The sequence below is a fragment of the Geotrypetes seraphini genome, chromosome 12, assembly GCF_902459505.1.
Source record: "Geotrypetes seraphini chromosome 12, aGeoSer1.1, whole genome shotgun sequence".
Lineage (NCBI taxonomy): Eukaryota > Metazoa > Chordata > Amphibia > Gymnophiona > Dermophiidae > Geotrypetes > Geotrypetes seraphini.
This window is the reverse complement of record NC_047095.1, coordinates 87192870-87206783: the sequence shown is the minus strand read 5'-3', so window position 1 is coordinate 87206783 and position 13914 is coordinate 87192870. Positions and strand designations below refer to the sequence as shown.

Here is a 13914-nt window from a genome sequence, read left to right as displayed (position 1 = left end):
CTTCTTCACCCAGAGAGTGGTAGAAAGCTGGAACGCTCTTCCAGAGGCTGTTATAGGGGAAAACATCCTCCAGGGATTCAAGACAAAGTTAGACAAGTTCCTGCTGAACAAGAACATGCGCTGTTAGTGCTAGTCTCGGTTACGGTGCTGGTCTTTGACCAGAGGGCCTCCTCGTGAGCGGTCTGCTGTGCATGATGGACCACTGATCTGACCTAGCAGCGGCAATTCTTATGTTCTTATGTTCACCCGATTCACAAAATGGCTCACCATGTGTTTTTCCCCTTAGAAACATAGAAACAGAGAAAATGATGGCAGAAAAGGGCCATAGCCCATCAAGTCTGCCCACCCTATTGACCCTCCCCCCTAACTCCCTCTTAGAGAGCCCGACTCTGATGACCCATCCCTTTAACTCTACTCTCTTAGAGAACCGACATGGGCATCCCATTTTCTCTTAAAATCTGGCACACTCTGGCCTTGATCACCTGCACTGGAAGCTCATTCCAATGATCAACCACTCTTTCGGTGAAGAAATACTTCCTGGTATCGTCATGAAACTTCCCTCCCCTGATTTTTAGCGGGTGCCCTCTTGTGGCCGAGAGTCCTTTGAGAAGGAAAATATCATCTTCCACCTCGATACGGCCGGTGATATACTTAAATGTCTCAATCATATCTCCCCTCTCCCTACGTTCTTCGAGAGAATATAGCCGCAAATTATTCAGCCTTTCCCCGTACGAGAGATCCTTGAGCCCCGAGACCATCCTGGTGGCCATTCGTTGAACCGACTCAACTCTCCACACATCTTTACGGTAATGTGGCCTCCAGAATTGTACACAGTATTCCAGATGAGGTCTCACATAGTATTCCTTGATCTCCCATTTTCCGATCCAGCCATGCAAATTAGCTAAAACCTCATGCAAAGTAGCCAAGCGATTGATGCACTAACATAGCTTGGCTATTCAAAAAAAAAAACCCCAGGAGTTTTAGCTGTCAGAAAAAAAACAACAGTTTAGACCTGTCGGTAACTGTAGTACTACAAGGATATTACAGAAATTAGCCTGTGAAGAGGCTGGAGTGAAGTCCCATGATAAAAGGAGTTGTTAATATGTTTGCTGATTAAGAAGGTGGCATTTTCTTTTGAGTGAAACGCTGAGAACTGGTGATTAACCCTTTTGAGGAAACAAAGGCAGCTTATGTTTAATTTCCCCCAAAGAAGACCCGTTTGGGTTGAAATGCCCTAATACTAAGAGGGTGTCGGGAGTTCTTTGATTATCAATGTTGATGGTGGCAGGTTCCACAATAAATCAGAGATAAGTAACTCCTTTCGGTTAGAATTTAGGAGTGATATCTGTTTCACATGCTTTATAATAATTTTAAAAAATAATAATAATATTAAAAAAAATACCTAGTCATTTTAATTGTAAGCAATAAATTTAAGAGTTATAGACTAATATCAATAAAGATTTAGGTAGGAAGTGGTGGACATAGATGATTACAAAACACATACAAGACAGGAACTTGAAATGATATAGACATCATAAGAAGTTCTGAAGACTGATATCTGTATGAGATAATATGTCCACCACAAAATTTAAAAATTAGCTCAGGAAGAATAAAAGAAAATATTAACATATACAAAACAATACACGTATATATAGAAAAATAGAAACATAAAATATGACGGCAGAACAGGGCTGTCGGCCCGACATGTCTGCCCACTCAAAAGTACCCTCCCCTAAGCAATTCCCTGAAGTGAACCCACATGTTTATCCCATTGCTTCTTGAAGTCGAGCACGTTGCTGGCTTCAACTACCTGACGTGGAAGGCCATTCCAACGATCAACCACCCTTTCGGTGAAGAAGTACTTCCTGATGTCACCATGAAATCTCCAACCCTTGAGTTTGAGCGGATGCCCTCTTGTTGCCATGGGACCCGTAAGAAAAAGGATATCTTCCTCCACCTCGATACAGCCTGTAAGATTTTTGAACTTCTCCATCATGTCTCCCCTCTCTCTGCGTTCTTCGAGAGAATATAGCTGCAGCCTGCTTAGACACTCTTTATTTGGGAGATCCTTGAGTTCTGAGGCCATCTTGGTGGCCATTCACTGGACTGATTCCATTCTCTTCACGTCTTTTTGATAATGTGGCCTCCAAAACTGAACACAGTACTCCAGATGAGGTCTCACCATGGACCTGTACAACGGCATTATGACTTCAGGCTTTCGGCTGACAAAACTTCTTCGGATACAACCCAGCATTCGTCTAGCCTTGGCTGTAGCTTTCTCCACCTGAGTGGCCGTCTTCATATCTTCGCTAATGATTACACCCAGGTCCCGTTCTTCGACAGTTCATGTTAAGGTTTCCCCATTCAGGGTGTATGTTCTGCTGGGTTACCGCTACCAAGGTGCATAACCTTACACTTTTTGGCATTAAAGCTCAGTTGCCAAGATTTATTTATTTATTTTATTTATTCAATTTTCTATACCGTTCTCCCAGGGGAGCTCAGAACGGTTTACATGCATTTATTCAGGTACTCAAGCAGTTTTCCCTCTCTCTCCCGGCGGGCTCACAATCTATCTAACGTACCTGGGGCAATGGGGGGATTGAATGACTTGCCCAGGGTCACAAGGAGCAGCGTGTGTTTGAACCCACAACCTCAGGGTGCTGAGGTTGGAGCTTTAACCACTGCACCACACTCTCCCCCTTAGACCATTGTTCCAGTAAAAGTAGGTCCTGCCTCATAGTGTCGGGCACGGTTACGCTGTACACCACGTTGCATAACTTAGCGTTATTGGCAAATAGTGTAATTTTACCTTGAAGTCCCTGAGGCAGGTCCCATACAAAGATATTAAACAGTATCGGACCCAAAACCAAGCCCTGCGGCACTCCACTGGCACAGCCAACGTTTCTGAGGGGGTACCATTTACCACCACCCTCTGAAGTCTACCACTGAGCCAGTCTTTAACCCATGCAGTCAAAGTTTCTCCTAATCCCATCGCTTTCATCTTGTTTATTAACCTACGGTGTGGGACACTATCAAAAGCCTTACTGAAGTCTAAATACATGATATGCTTATTTTGTTATAACATTTAAACTTGCTGAGAAAATAGATACTTTATTAGTTTGATTTACAAAATCTTGAGAGACCCTTTTCTGCACCGGTAACTGTACTATTGACAGGTCAGCCTGGGGTTTTTTTTTGTTTTTTTTTCAATGGCACAGATATTTTGCGTGTGTTACACTCGCAAAATAACTGTCCCATAAGAAAAAAAAAGCACCCTCCCACTAATGACGGCCCTCCCTGGCAAAATGGTATTCCTCCTGCCAGTTTTCTTTTGTGGGGAGGGGGGGGGTCAGCATGGCAGGAGGGAGTGGGCATTTCTCTTGCCGCATTGCTGCTTTGTATGTGTGGGGTTGGGGGGGAATCGCATATTGCTGTGGGAGGGGTCACACTGCCCTAACCGCAGTGACAGGAGGCTGCTTCCCCTGTTAATGCTGTTAGGGATCTGCGCATCTGTCGTGTTTGCATGCAAATGATTTGCACCTCTGTGCAAATTATTTGAATGCAAACGTAATAACACATTGATCACTGCTGGAGAATCGGCTAACAGCGACTGAGTCTAGGGCTATAATTCTTTTCCTTGTAAGAAGAACCTTCTCTCTAGGTAATCCTGTTTCCCAAATCAGCCTGCACACCCATCTGTTCTCCTCTGTGATCCAGTACAAGCAGTTTTTCATTTTTCTTAGCTTTACTTTGATGTTTCAGTTTTGTCACATTGAATTCAGTTTTGTAGTATGTGTCAGACCAAAAGAATCTGGTAAAATAAATAAATGAACAATTTAAGCATATCCAGCAATAGTGTCATAAAAACATAGAAACATAGAAACATGATAGCAGATGAAGGCCAAATAGCCCATCTAGTCTGCCCATCCGCAGTAACCATTATCTCTTTCTCTCTTCAAGAGATTCTATCCCAGGCCCTTTTGAATTCAGTCTTCTGGGAGACTGTTCCATGCATCTATCACCCTTTCTGTAAAAAAGTATTTCCTTAGAATACTCCGGAGCCTATCACCTCTTAACTTCATCCTATGCCCTCTCATTGCAGTTTCCTTTCAAATTAAAGAGACTAAACTCATGCGCATTTACATTGCGTAGGTATTTAAACGTCTCTATCGTATCTCCCCTCTCCCACCTTTCCTCCAAAGTATATAGATCTTTAAGTCTACAAAGTATACAGTATCTTTAAGTCTGTCCCCATATGCCTTATGATGAAGAGCACATACCATTTTAGTAGCCTTCCTCTGGACCGACTCCGTCCTTTTTATATCTTTTTGAAGGTGCAGCCTCCAGAATTGTACACAATATTCTAAATGAGGTCTCACTGAGTTTTTGCAGTGCATTTCTTAGCATTAAATTTTAGCTGCCACATTTCAGACCATTCTGCAAGAGTAGAGAGGAATCCAGTGCCATCCAATCCTGCTGTCCAAGTCGTGGCATTTTCTTGGAAGTCATCGTGCTTTTGTCTAGTTATTTGTGAATTTGAATTTATCTGATGCACCAGAGTCTTCTGGAGAATGAACAAATGTCTGGCAACCTGCAAGTCTTTGAAGGCTCTTTCCCTTGCACACACACACCCCTCCCCAAGATGGCATTTGTATTTTTCTGCCTTATACATAAGCTTTCACCTCATGCACCCCTCTTACTAATGGTAGCATGGCCAGTGCAACATTGTAAGCAAGGCAAATGTGGCAAATGGATGGCAGTGTTTGGAGGTGTCCATGCACCAGTGGTGTAAGTGGGGATGTCCTGCCCCAGGTGCCATCTTCACAGGGGGTGACGGTACCTCTCCTCCTCTCTGCCTTCCCCTCTGCATACCTCTTAAACGTTCACCGGCACAAGCAGCATCTGCAGGACCAGGACATGACGTCAGAAGGGAGCCGAGGCTGGCGCAAGCAACAGGTGGAAGATGCTGCTTGCGCCAGTGAATGTTTCAGAGGTATACGGAGTGGGGAGGCAAAAGTTCGGTTTCAAGTATAATGACGGGGGGTTACAACCCCCCACAACGCCAGCGCGATGTCTGTTAAGTAAAATAGGGGGGTTCCCCACCAACACCCCCTGTCGGAACCCTTTAAAATAGTGCTTTTCTTCGGCGCGCCGTCAACCTTGCGCTCAGTTGTCTGCGCTCAGTTGTCAGCGCGCCGTTGTCTCGCGTGATTTTGTCTATGAACCGGTTAGTGGGACACGAGGAGGGTATTAGAGAAGGAGAAATGAGGTGCATTTTAGAGATTGCAGGGGAGTGCTGAAAATCTGGCTCCATCCCTTATTTGTTTTGCTAAGTTTCTTAATTTGTTGGGTGTGGTTCATCCACAGGTGATCCCGTTTGCTGCTGACTGTGACCACGATGAATGTGCATGCCTGGACCCGGCTGCTGTGGAGAACCAAGGGCAATTCCGACACCTCCAGCAAGGCTTCCACTGACACGAGCACTGGAGGAAAGCAGAAAGTCAACAGTCTTTTGGAAGAGCAGCATATGGGGAGATGGGAAGCGGGAAAGGGAGGGGAGTTGCAGTAAGATATAAAACAGAAAGCGCAGTGATCATTTAATGAAAGGATGCCCTTTAGACAAAGTGAAGTTGTAGAAAAATACAAACCTGCTAAGTTGATGGGACATGCCAGTGGTGCCCTTAACCATGAGATATCTGCATTTTTGTCTCCTCCCTGCTCTCACAGTCTTATCCTGCATGGGTAGGGCTGGCCCTTCCATTGAGCAAACATGCTCTTTGCACATGGCCTCGCTTTTCTGCCCTGCTTATTAGCCTCTATGGACTTATTCAGATGATCTCTGTATATGGCCCTGCTTCCCTCCATACACACTCCCTAGGCCACTGTGTGTGCCATTCATAAAACACAATGTTCTATTAAAGTGTGTGTGTGTGTGTGTGACCAGTGGTGATTGTAATTGAAATGTTAACTTCTTGCTCCCTGGACAGTATTCACAATGACATGAGCATCCTGAGATATTATCATTCATTTTCCTCCGATTCTTAACTGGAGCGCCTATATCAGTGAGGAGCTGCCGAGTTCAAACTATGGATTAACATGTGGAAAAGAAAAAATCTAATAAACCAGCTGAATGTTAAAAGAAACTCATTAAGATTCTCAGTTTTATTGTAACTTTCTTTAGTTCCTGAGGAGCTATTAGCATGTACATTTATGAAATTCCATACTCCCACCATTATGTAATAAATCTGAGTAAATCAGTTGTGCCTACTGAAGTCTCATATAGATGTTACACTGGCCCTTGTAATGCACAGACACAGCACAGTGAGAAGACCCAAGGAGTGAGTTTTAAAAGCAGTCAGGCTGACTTGCAAAGCAGGTTATTTGTTCGCCTACAGATGGTGATCATAAATCTAACTTATCCATAGATATATATCTATAGATTCCATAGATATCCATAGATTCTAAGAATATATGCAGATAAAACTTGTACAAGCCCAGTTAAGTCACATGTAGAGCAATTCTATAACTAGGGGCCTCAATTTGAACACCCCTTGCACATGTAAATTTATAGAATACCAGCATTTACACTCATAAACTGAAGCTTCCAACTGGATTCAAATTTGCAGGACAGGGTTGACCCCAGTTCTGGGTTTACCATGTTGTATCCAGGGACTTTTCATTCTGATTTCCCCATTGCATTCCCTAAGAAAAGCAAGATTACAAGTCCCTGGATTGGGGTAAACCCAGGACTGGATCAACCCTGTTCTGTGAATCTGAATTCAGCTGGCAGCCTTACTCATAAGCATACACATATCTGCAAAAGTACCAGCAGGGCACCTAAGCTGTTTTGTGTAATGATATGGCACATAAATGCAAGGGAGCATGCATGTGGGCAGGGCATTGGCGTGTCTACCACTTACACACATAATTTATAAAATACTGTAAAATACCTGCTGCATTTACATACCTGCAGTTATATGAGGCCTATGTCTAGTATAACTGTGGGTGCATAATGATAAGAGGTGCGGATGCCAGATTGTGCTAGTGGTTTATAATAGAACCTGGGCCCACAAATGCTATTAGAGAATAGTCTTTCACCACACCGCATCAGGGTGCTTAAATGGAGGCCTACAGTTATAGAATTCCTACCCAAATGGCCAGATAATATCCATTGGGTCGATATTGAAAGTGACTTAACTGGCCAGAAACAGCTCTTGGCCAGTTAAATCGGTCATTTTCAGTGGCACTTAACCAATTAGTGATTGAAGTTTAGGTAGTTCTGAAATTATAATTTGTGTTACATGTTGTATTATGTTTGTGTGTGTATCAATGATTATATGTGTTTCTTATAATCTGCATAGATTTCTGGATTTGTGAAATATAAAGGTTTTAAATAAATAATAATGCCACTGAAAATATCCTGTGAGCACCTAACTGAAAACCAGCTATTTTGGGCCTGTTTTGGGGATAGAGTTATCACTTGGCTAGTCAAAGTGCCAATATTTAGCACTTAATCTAGGATTATCAGATTTCCTCTTTTAAAAAAGAGGACACCTGGCCAGGGCAGAATTTATTCTTCAAGGGCCCCTAGGGACACAAGTACACTGGACCCCCCCCCCTGCCCTGCCCCACCCCCATTTATTTACCTGTTTTCTTATTTACTTCATTGTTTCCAATTGATATCTTTTTTTGCTTTTATTTTAAAATTCAAAACAAACAAAGATTACCATACCAGTTCCAATGTACTGATTTGGTAATCTTTGCAACCCCCAAACATTTCTCAACAAATGCTCCCTTCCTTCCTAGAGGAAGAGATCTTCAGCCGGCAGGGCTTTGGGAAGTGAAGACCCTGCGATATCTTCAATGTATTTGATTGACCTCACACCGACAACCCAATTGCTATATATAATATATGTTTATTGATCATAAACAAAGGTCAGTTTACATGAAATAAATTGTATCTAAGTAGGATATAGTAACAGCAGTTAGGCCAACGGAAGAATAACACAGAGTGCCGGCAGTCTGTTGATATCAGTTCATTCTACCTTTTAAGGAACTAAACTGGACCTTTTATAACCAAACTTAGTAGCCTGGGATTAAGAGTGCTACGTGGTAACTAATTACATACTTAGATTGTCACACTTGTCATTTTTACTGATTGGATGGTATACATAATTGCAGTTGAGTCATAATGAAGCTTGGTGCCACCTGTTGTCAAATATGACTTCTCTATTTCCCCTGACAATGCATTCTTAATACTAAGAGCCCCACTCTCCCCACCCTCCCTCCTAATCTTGCTTGTAGATTGTCAGCAGCTTTATCTATAGTTCATGTCATTTTGACCATGTCATCTTGGCCTGATATTGTGGTTTTCTTGTGCCTTAAGCATTCTTGGAATGTCCTTTAATAGAACCATCACTTGTCACAGTCAGCAGATCATTGCCAGCTTCTAGGGCAAAGATGAAGTCATCTTGCAAAAGTATTATTTGTGCTGACAGGAAAATATGCTCTTTTTGCACAGTCCATAAACCTTATGGTAGGTTTAATTCAGCAGCACAATGTCTCTCCTGAGGGTCTCCTAAGGGTCTCCCCCCTCAGAAGCCCACAAATTTATATTTTTCATTTGAGAAGAAGGATGGGGCATGGCGGGAAGAAAATTTAATGCCCGCCATTTTATTGGACTAATACATTTCTCAATTAGCTTTTAAAGGTTAAAACCTCTTTCTTCAGGGGTCACAAGTGGTTTTCCGCAAGGGTCAGTTCTGGGACCACTGCTGTTCAATATATTTATTAATGATCTGGAAACAGGGACGAAGTGCGAAGTTATCAAGTTCGCGGATGACATAAAACTCTCCAGCAGGGTCAGAACTGTTGAGGAATGCAAAGAACTGCAGAGCGAACTGAACAAACTGAGTGAGTGGGCAAAAAAATGGCAGATGTGCTTCAATGTGGAGAAATGTAAGGTCTTGCACATAGGGAAGGGGAACTCCATGTACAGCTATACGATGGGAGGGAGGGTACTCGGGGAAGGCAGCCAAGAAAAAGATCTGGGGGTATTGGTGGATAACACAATGAAGCCGGCGGCGCAATGTGCAGCGGCCTCAAAAAAAGCGAGCAGAATGTTGGGCATTATCAAAAAAGGTATCACTACCAGAACGAAGGAAGTTATCCTGCCACTGTATCGAGCGATGGTGCGCCCACATCTGAAATACTGTGTCCAATACTGGTCGCCATACCTCAAGAAGGACATGGCAATACTCGAGAGGGTCCAGAGGAGAGCAACGAGGATGATAAAGGGCATGGGAAACCTTTCATATGCCGAACGGTTGGACAGGCTGGGACTCTTTACCCTGAAAAAGCAGAGACTGAGAGGGGACATGATAGAGACTTATAAAATCATGAAAGGCATAGAGAAGGTGGAGAGGGACAGATTCTTTAGACTAGCAGGGACAACAAAAACAAGAGGTCATTCAGAAAACTGAGAGGAGACAGATTCATAACGAATGCAAGGAAGTTCTTCTTCACTCAACGGATGGTAGACACCTGGAACGCGCTTCCCGGAGAGGTGATAAGACAGAGTACAATTCTGGGGTTCAAAAAGGGACTGGATGACTTCCTGGAAGCGAAGGGGATAACAGGGTACAGATAAAGGTTTACCTTACAGGACATTGAGCGAACAGGGTATGGACATTTTAGGTTAGGTAGGGAATACTTACAGGTCATGGACCTGGGGGGCCGCCACGGGAGTGGACTGCCGGGCACGATGGACCCCTGGTCTGACCCGGCAGAGGCAGTGCTTATGTTCTTATGTTCAGGTCAGTAAACTATACTGCTTTTACAGTATCCCTTTCCTGACCTGAAGAAGGGAGTTTTGCTCTCTGAATTAGTTAAAAAAAAAAAAATGTATTAAAATTAGTTCAATAAAAAGGATCACCTTATTTCCATTTTCTATTTATAAACATTTATCAACACAGCTACAATAATACTTTATCTTAAAGCTAAATAAATAAATAAATAAAATAAATAGAAATTTTTTTGCTAACTTTGTTGTCTGGTTTCTACTTTCCTCATTTCATCATTCCCTTCCTTCCATCCACTGTCTGACCTCTCTCTGCCTCTTCCATATGGTATCTGCTATCTTTCTATGCCTCTTCCAGAAACTGTCTGCCTCTCCCGTCCATCTCTCCCTCCCTCCTAGCAGATTTTAGTATCTCTCTCTCCTTTCCTCACGCATGATCTGGTATCTGTGTCTTCCCCTTCCCCCCATGCTCTGGCATCTCTCTCTCCTTTCCCTTCCTCCTTTTCTTCCCTGGTCTTCCTTCTCAATTTATTTTCTACCTCTTTCTAAATTATTTCTTACTATTCAGTCCTCAATTTCCCTCTTTCATTGTGTTTACCTATTGCTTGCCACCTCTTTCCCTCACTTCTTCCAGTATCTAACTCTATCCTCTTCCCCCAATCCAGCATGTGCCTTTTTTTCTCTCTCCTCCCCTCTTACTGCCAGCGTCTGCCCCCTCTCTCACTCTCCACTTCCATTCAGTGTCTGTCCCCCTCTCTCACCCCCCCCCCACTTCATTTCAGCATCTGACCCCCCCCCCATTCCATTCAGCATCACCCCCCTCTTTTTCCACACAATAAACCTAAAGCACCACTCAACCTCTTCCCTTTATTGGGCTATTTCACTCCCTTCCCCTCACCTTCACCAGCACTTTCCAAAAGTTCTCTCTTTCAGACAGAACCTGATGGGGAAGTCGTTCTCACTAGTTGCACGCAGCTTCCCCAAAGCTTCTCTTCTGACACAGCTTCTGGTTTCTGACAAATCACATCAGAGGACAAGCTTCGGGGCAGCTACATGCATGCAATTAGTGAGAATGGCTGCCACATTAGGGCCTCTCTGAGAGAGAAAACTGGTTTGGAAAAGCACCGAGAAGGTGAGGGGAAGGGAAGGAGATAGTCAAACAAAGGGAAAAGCTGCCCAATTTGCCCTCCCATAACGCTGGCCCTGATCATACCACCACCACCAACGTCCCCCCCCCCCCACCCACCCACGCACACACATATGTTTTTGGGCCCGAGGTACGTGCCTACTGGGCCTACCCTTTAATCTGGCCCTGACCTGGCCCTGCCCCAGCCCCAGCCATGCACCCACACAAACCTCGTGTCTCTTTCCCTGAGCTCAGGGCCACAGTAGCAGCAGTTTAGGAGAGAGAAGGAGCTAGAGCCAGAACTTATCTGTTTAGTGCTAATATTACGCCAGTAAATAGATAATATAACTATTTAGTTTACACCTGTTGAGTAGGAGGTTTAAACTAAATGGATAGTGCTGGTACAGTCACCACTGAATACATATATTCAGCATTGCCATCTCTATGGATAGCAATAGTGCTAAATATGAGTATATTAAAAATGTAATTCTAGAACTGCACACCTCTAATTAAGCATCCACAATGCATCTGGTGGCAGCCTGTTCTATAAAGGAATGCAGGTATTCATTAAGTTGCAAAAACTAGGAGAAATGTCCTACACTAGGACTACAAAAGGGAAACGCATAAATGAGACTTGAAGAGGATGAAAAGATCCATGAAACAGCCACAAGGCTGTAGCTTGCCTTCCATCTTTGAGTCTATGTTCCACACCAGAACAGGCTGTAGGGCTCATTCGCACTGTTATAGACTTGCAGATGTAAAAGTGCTCAGGTGCTCTCTCTCCTGTGCAAAAGAAACTCTGCCTCATTGTATTATACACAGCTCTATAACTTGCCTATATACTCTCAGTGATGTCCTCATTGTCTTGCTGTATTGTATAGACTTGACACGTATACATCATCCTCCATGAGGATGCTTTCACAGATGTTAACATGTCAACTGCTTGATATTACTTGACAGATTCTACTTAACCTCCACAGTACTCATTTTAGGATATACTAGACTCCAAGCTAGAGGAGCCAGCCAGGGTTGATGTCTTTAACATCCCTGAAGTTTAAACCCTTAGGCAGCCAGAAACTAGAGAATGACACGGGGACCATTTACCGTGGTAAACCGTGGTCACCGCGTTAAATCTGCAGGAATGGAGACATTTGCAACTGGTTTACCGCAGGAATGGGGACAAGACCTTTCACCGCCCCACGGGAATGGGGACAAGACCTTTCACCGCCCCATGGGAATGGGGACAAGACCTTTTACTGCCCCTCCCCAGTTCCTCTTGTGCCTATTTTACCTTCAGGAGCCAGTCATGCCATAATGAAGACAGAAGGAACCAAAAAACAAAGCCAGAGACCAATGTGATTTGAAGAATAAAATTACCAGACAACAAAAGTTAGAAAAAATTAAATAACTTTTTCAAATGCTATTCGCTGTTTTCTATTAAAAACCATCATGAATATGGTGAAACTGCGCCTAACATGGTGGGAGACCTGGCCTGTTCCTGAAGGAGAGACAAAACACGGTGAAGAAAGTGCTGGGAATCCGTGATTTTCTCTGTAAACGCTTGGAATCAGCAATTTCTCTTTGCAAGCTGACATAATTTTTTTTGGAGGGAGGAGCCAGCAAGCAAAAAAACGTGAATACTCGAAACCGTAATTGCTGAAACCGCGAATACGGAGGGAGAAGTGTATACCCTTTTCCAGAGTTTGCACATGCACAATTGTTCATATATGCGTGGTCATTCCACTATTGGAAAGACTGTGTGTGTGAGGGGGGGGGGGTTGTTTGTTTTCATTTGGTATTGACATGCAACGACAGTCCATCCCTGCTCTACAGAAAGCTGGAATCTCTAGGTTGGCATCTTAACAAGCTGCTGCTACACATCCAATTGCTAAAACACTAAACAGAGAACTCTCTTACCTCTCACTTACTGGAGCATGCTCAGTGAACACCAGGCAGACCAGTATAGCTTTCTGAATAGGATGAGTGGACTATACCCTCCCCGGCCACCTGAAGATTGCTGGCAGGAAGGTGCCTAACTCCTCCTGCCGGATCCGCCAACACCCCCACTAAGATCACCGGCAGGAGGGTACCCAACCCCTCCTGCCGGACCCCACCAACAAAACCCCCCACCCCGGAACCCCCTCCTTGGGCTTACCTCCAATTTGGCCGGACGGCAACTCGCACCGCCCAGCCAGCAGGCCCGCCTTCATCCAAATGAGGCGAGCCCATCCCTCCACTGCCCAACCCATAGGATCCTAGGGCATGATTGGTCAAGGTGCCTAAGGCTCCTCCCACTATAGGAGCCTCAAGGCTTGTGCAGATGAAGATAGAGCTTGCAGGAATGGGGCAGGTAAGGAAAAGAAATTGCCGGGAGGGAAAAATGAGTTCCCACGGGGACAGGGAAAAATGTGTCCCTGTGTCATTCTCTACCTATGCCGCACCCGATTTTAAGCACCTTTTATAGAATAAGCACTTAAAAGCATTCTTTATGGCAATAGGCATACTCTTATCAGTATGGATTACTGAGGTTGATAGGAGAATCATTAAAAAACTGTATATTTTGGCATGCTGTACAATCTTTATAGTCATAACATAGTAACATATAACATAGTAACATAGTAGATGACGGCAGATAAAGACCCGAATGGTCCATCCAGTCTGGCCAACTTGATTCAATTTAAATTTTTTTTTTTTTTTCTTCTTAGCTATTTCTGGGCGAGAATCCAAAGCTTTACCCGGTACTGTGCTTGGGTTCCAACTGCCGAAATCTCTGTTAAGACTTACTCCAGCCCATCTACACCCTCCCAGCCATTGAAGCCCTCCCCTGCCCATCCTCCTCCAAACGGCCATACACAGACACAGACCGTACAAGTCTGCCCAGTAACTGGCCTAGTTCAATCTTTAATATTATTTTCTGATTCTAAATTGTCTGTGTTCATCCCACGCTTCTTTGAACTCAGTCACAGTTTTACTCTCCACCACCTCTCTC

At 43.9% G+C, this 13914-nt stretch overlaps 1 protein-coding gene across 1 annotated transcript in view; it reads left to right on the top strand.

The window, feature by feature from the left end:
• PAPPA2 (pappalysin 2) overlaps window positions 1-7408 on the top strand; it is a 546937-nt gene extending 539529 nt beyond the window's left edge. Inside the window, exon 22 of the mRNA XM_033916510.1 lies at window positions 5368-7408. Coding sequence (XP_033772401.1) covers window positions 5368-5475 — 108 coding nt within the window. The 3' untranslated portion in view covers window positions 5476-7408. The remainder of the gene's footprint in view (window positions 1-5367) is intronic.
• Window positions 7409-13914: the final 6506 nt, after the last annotated feature.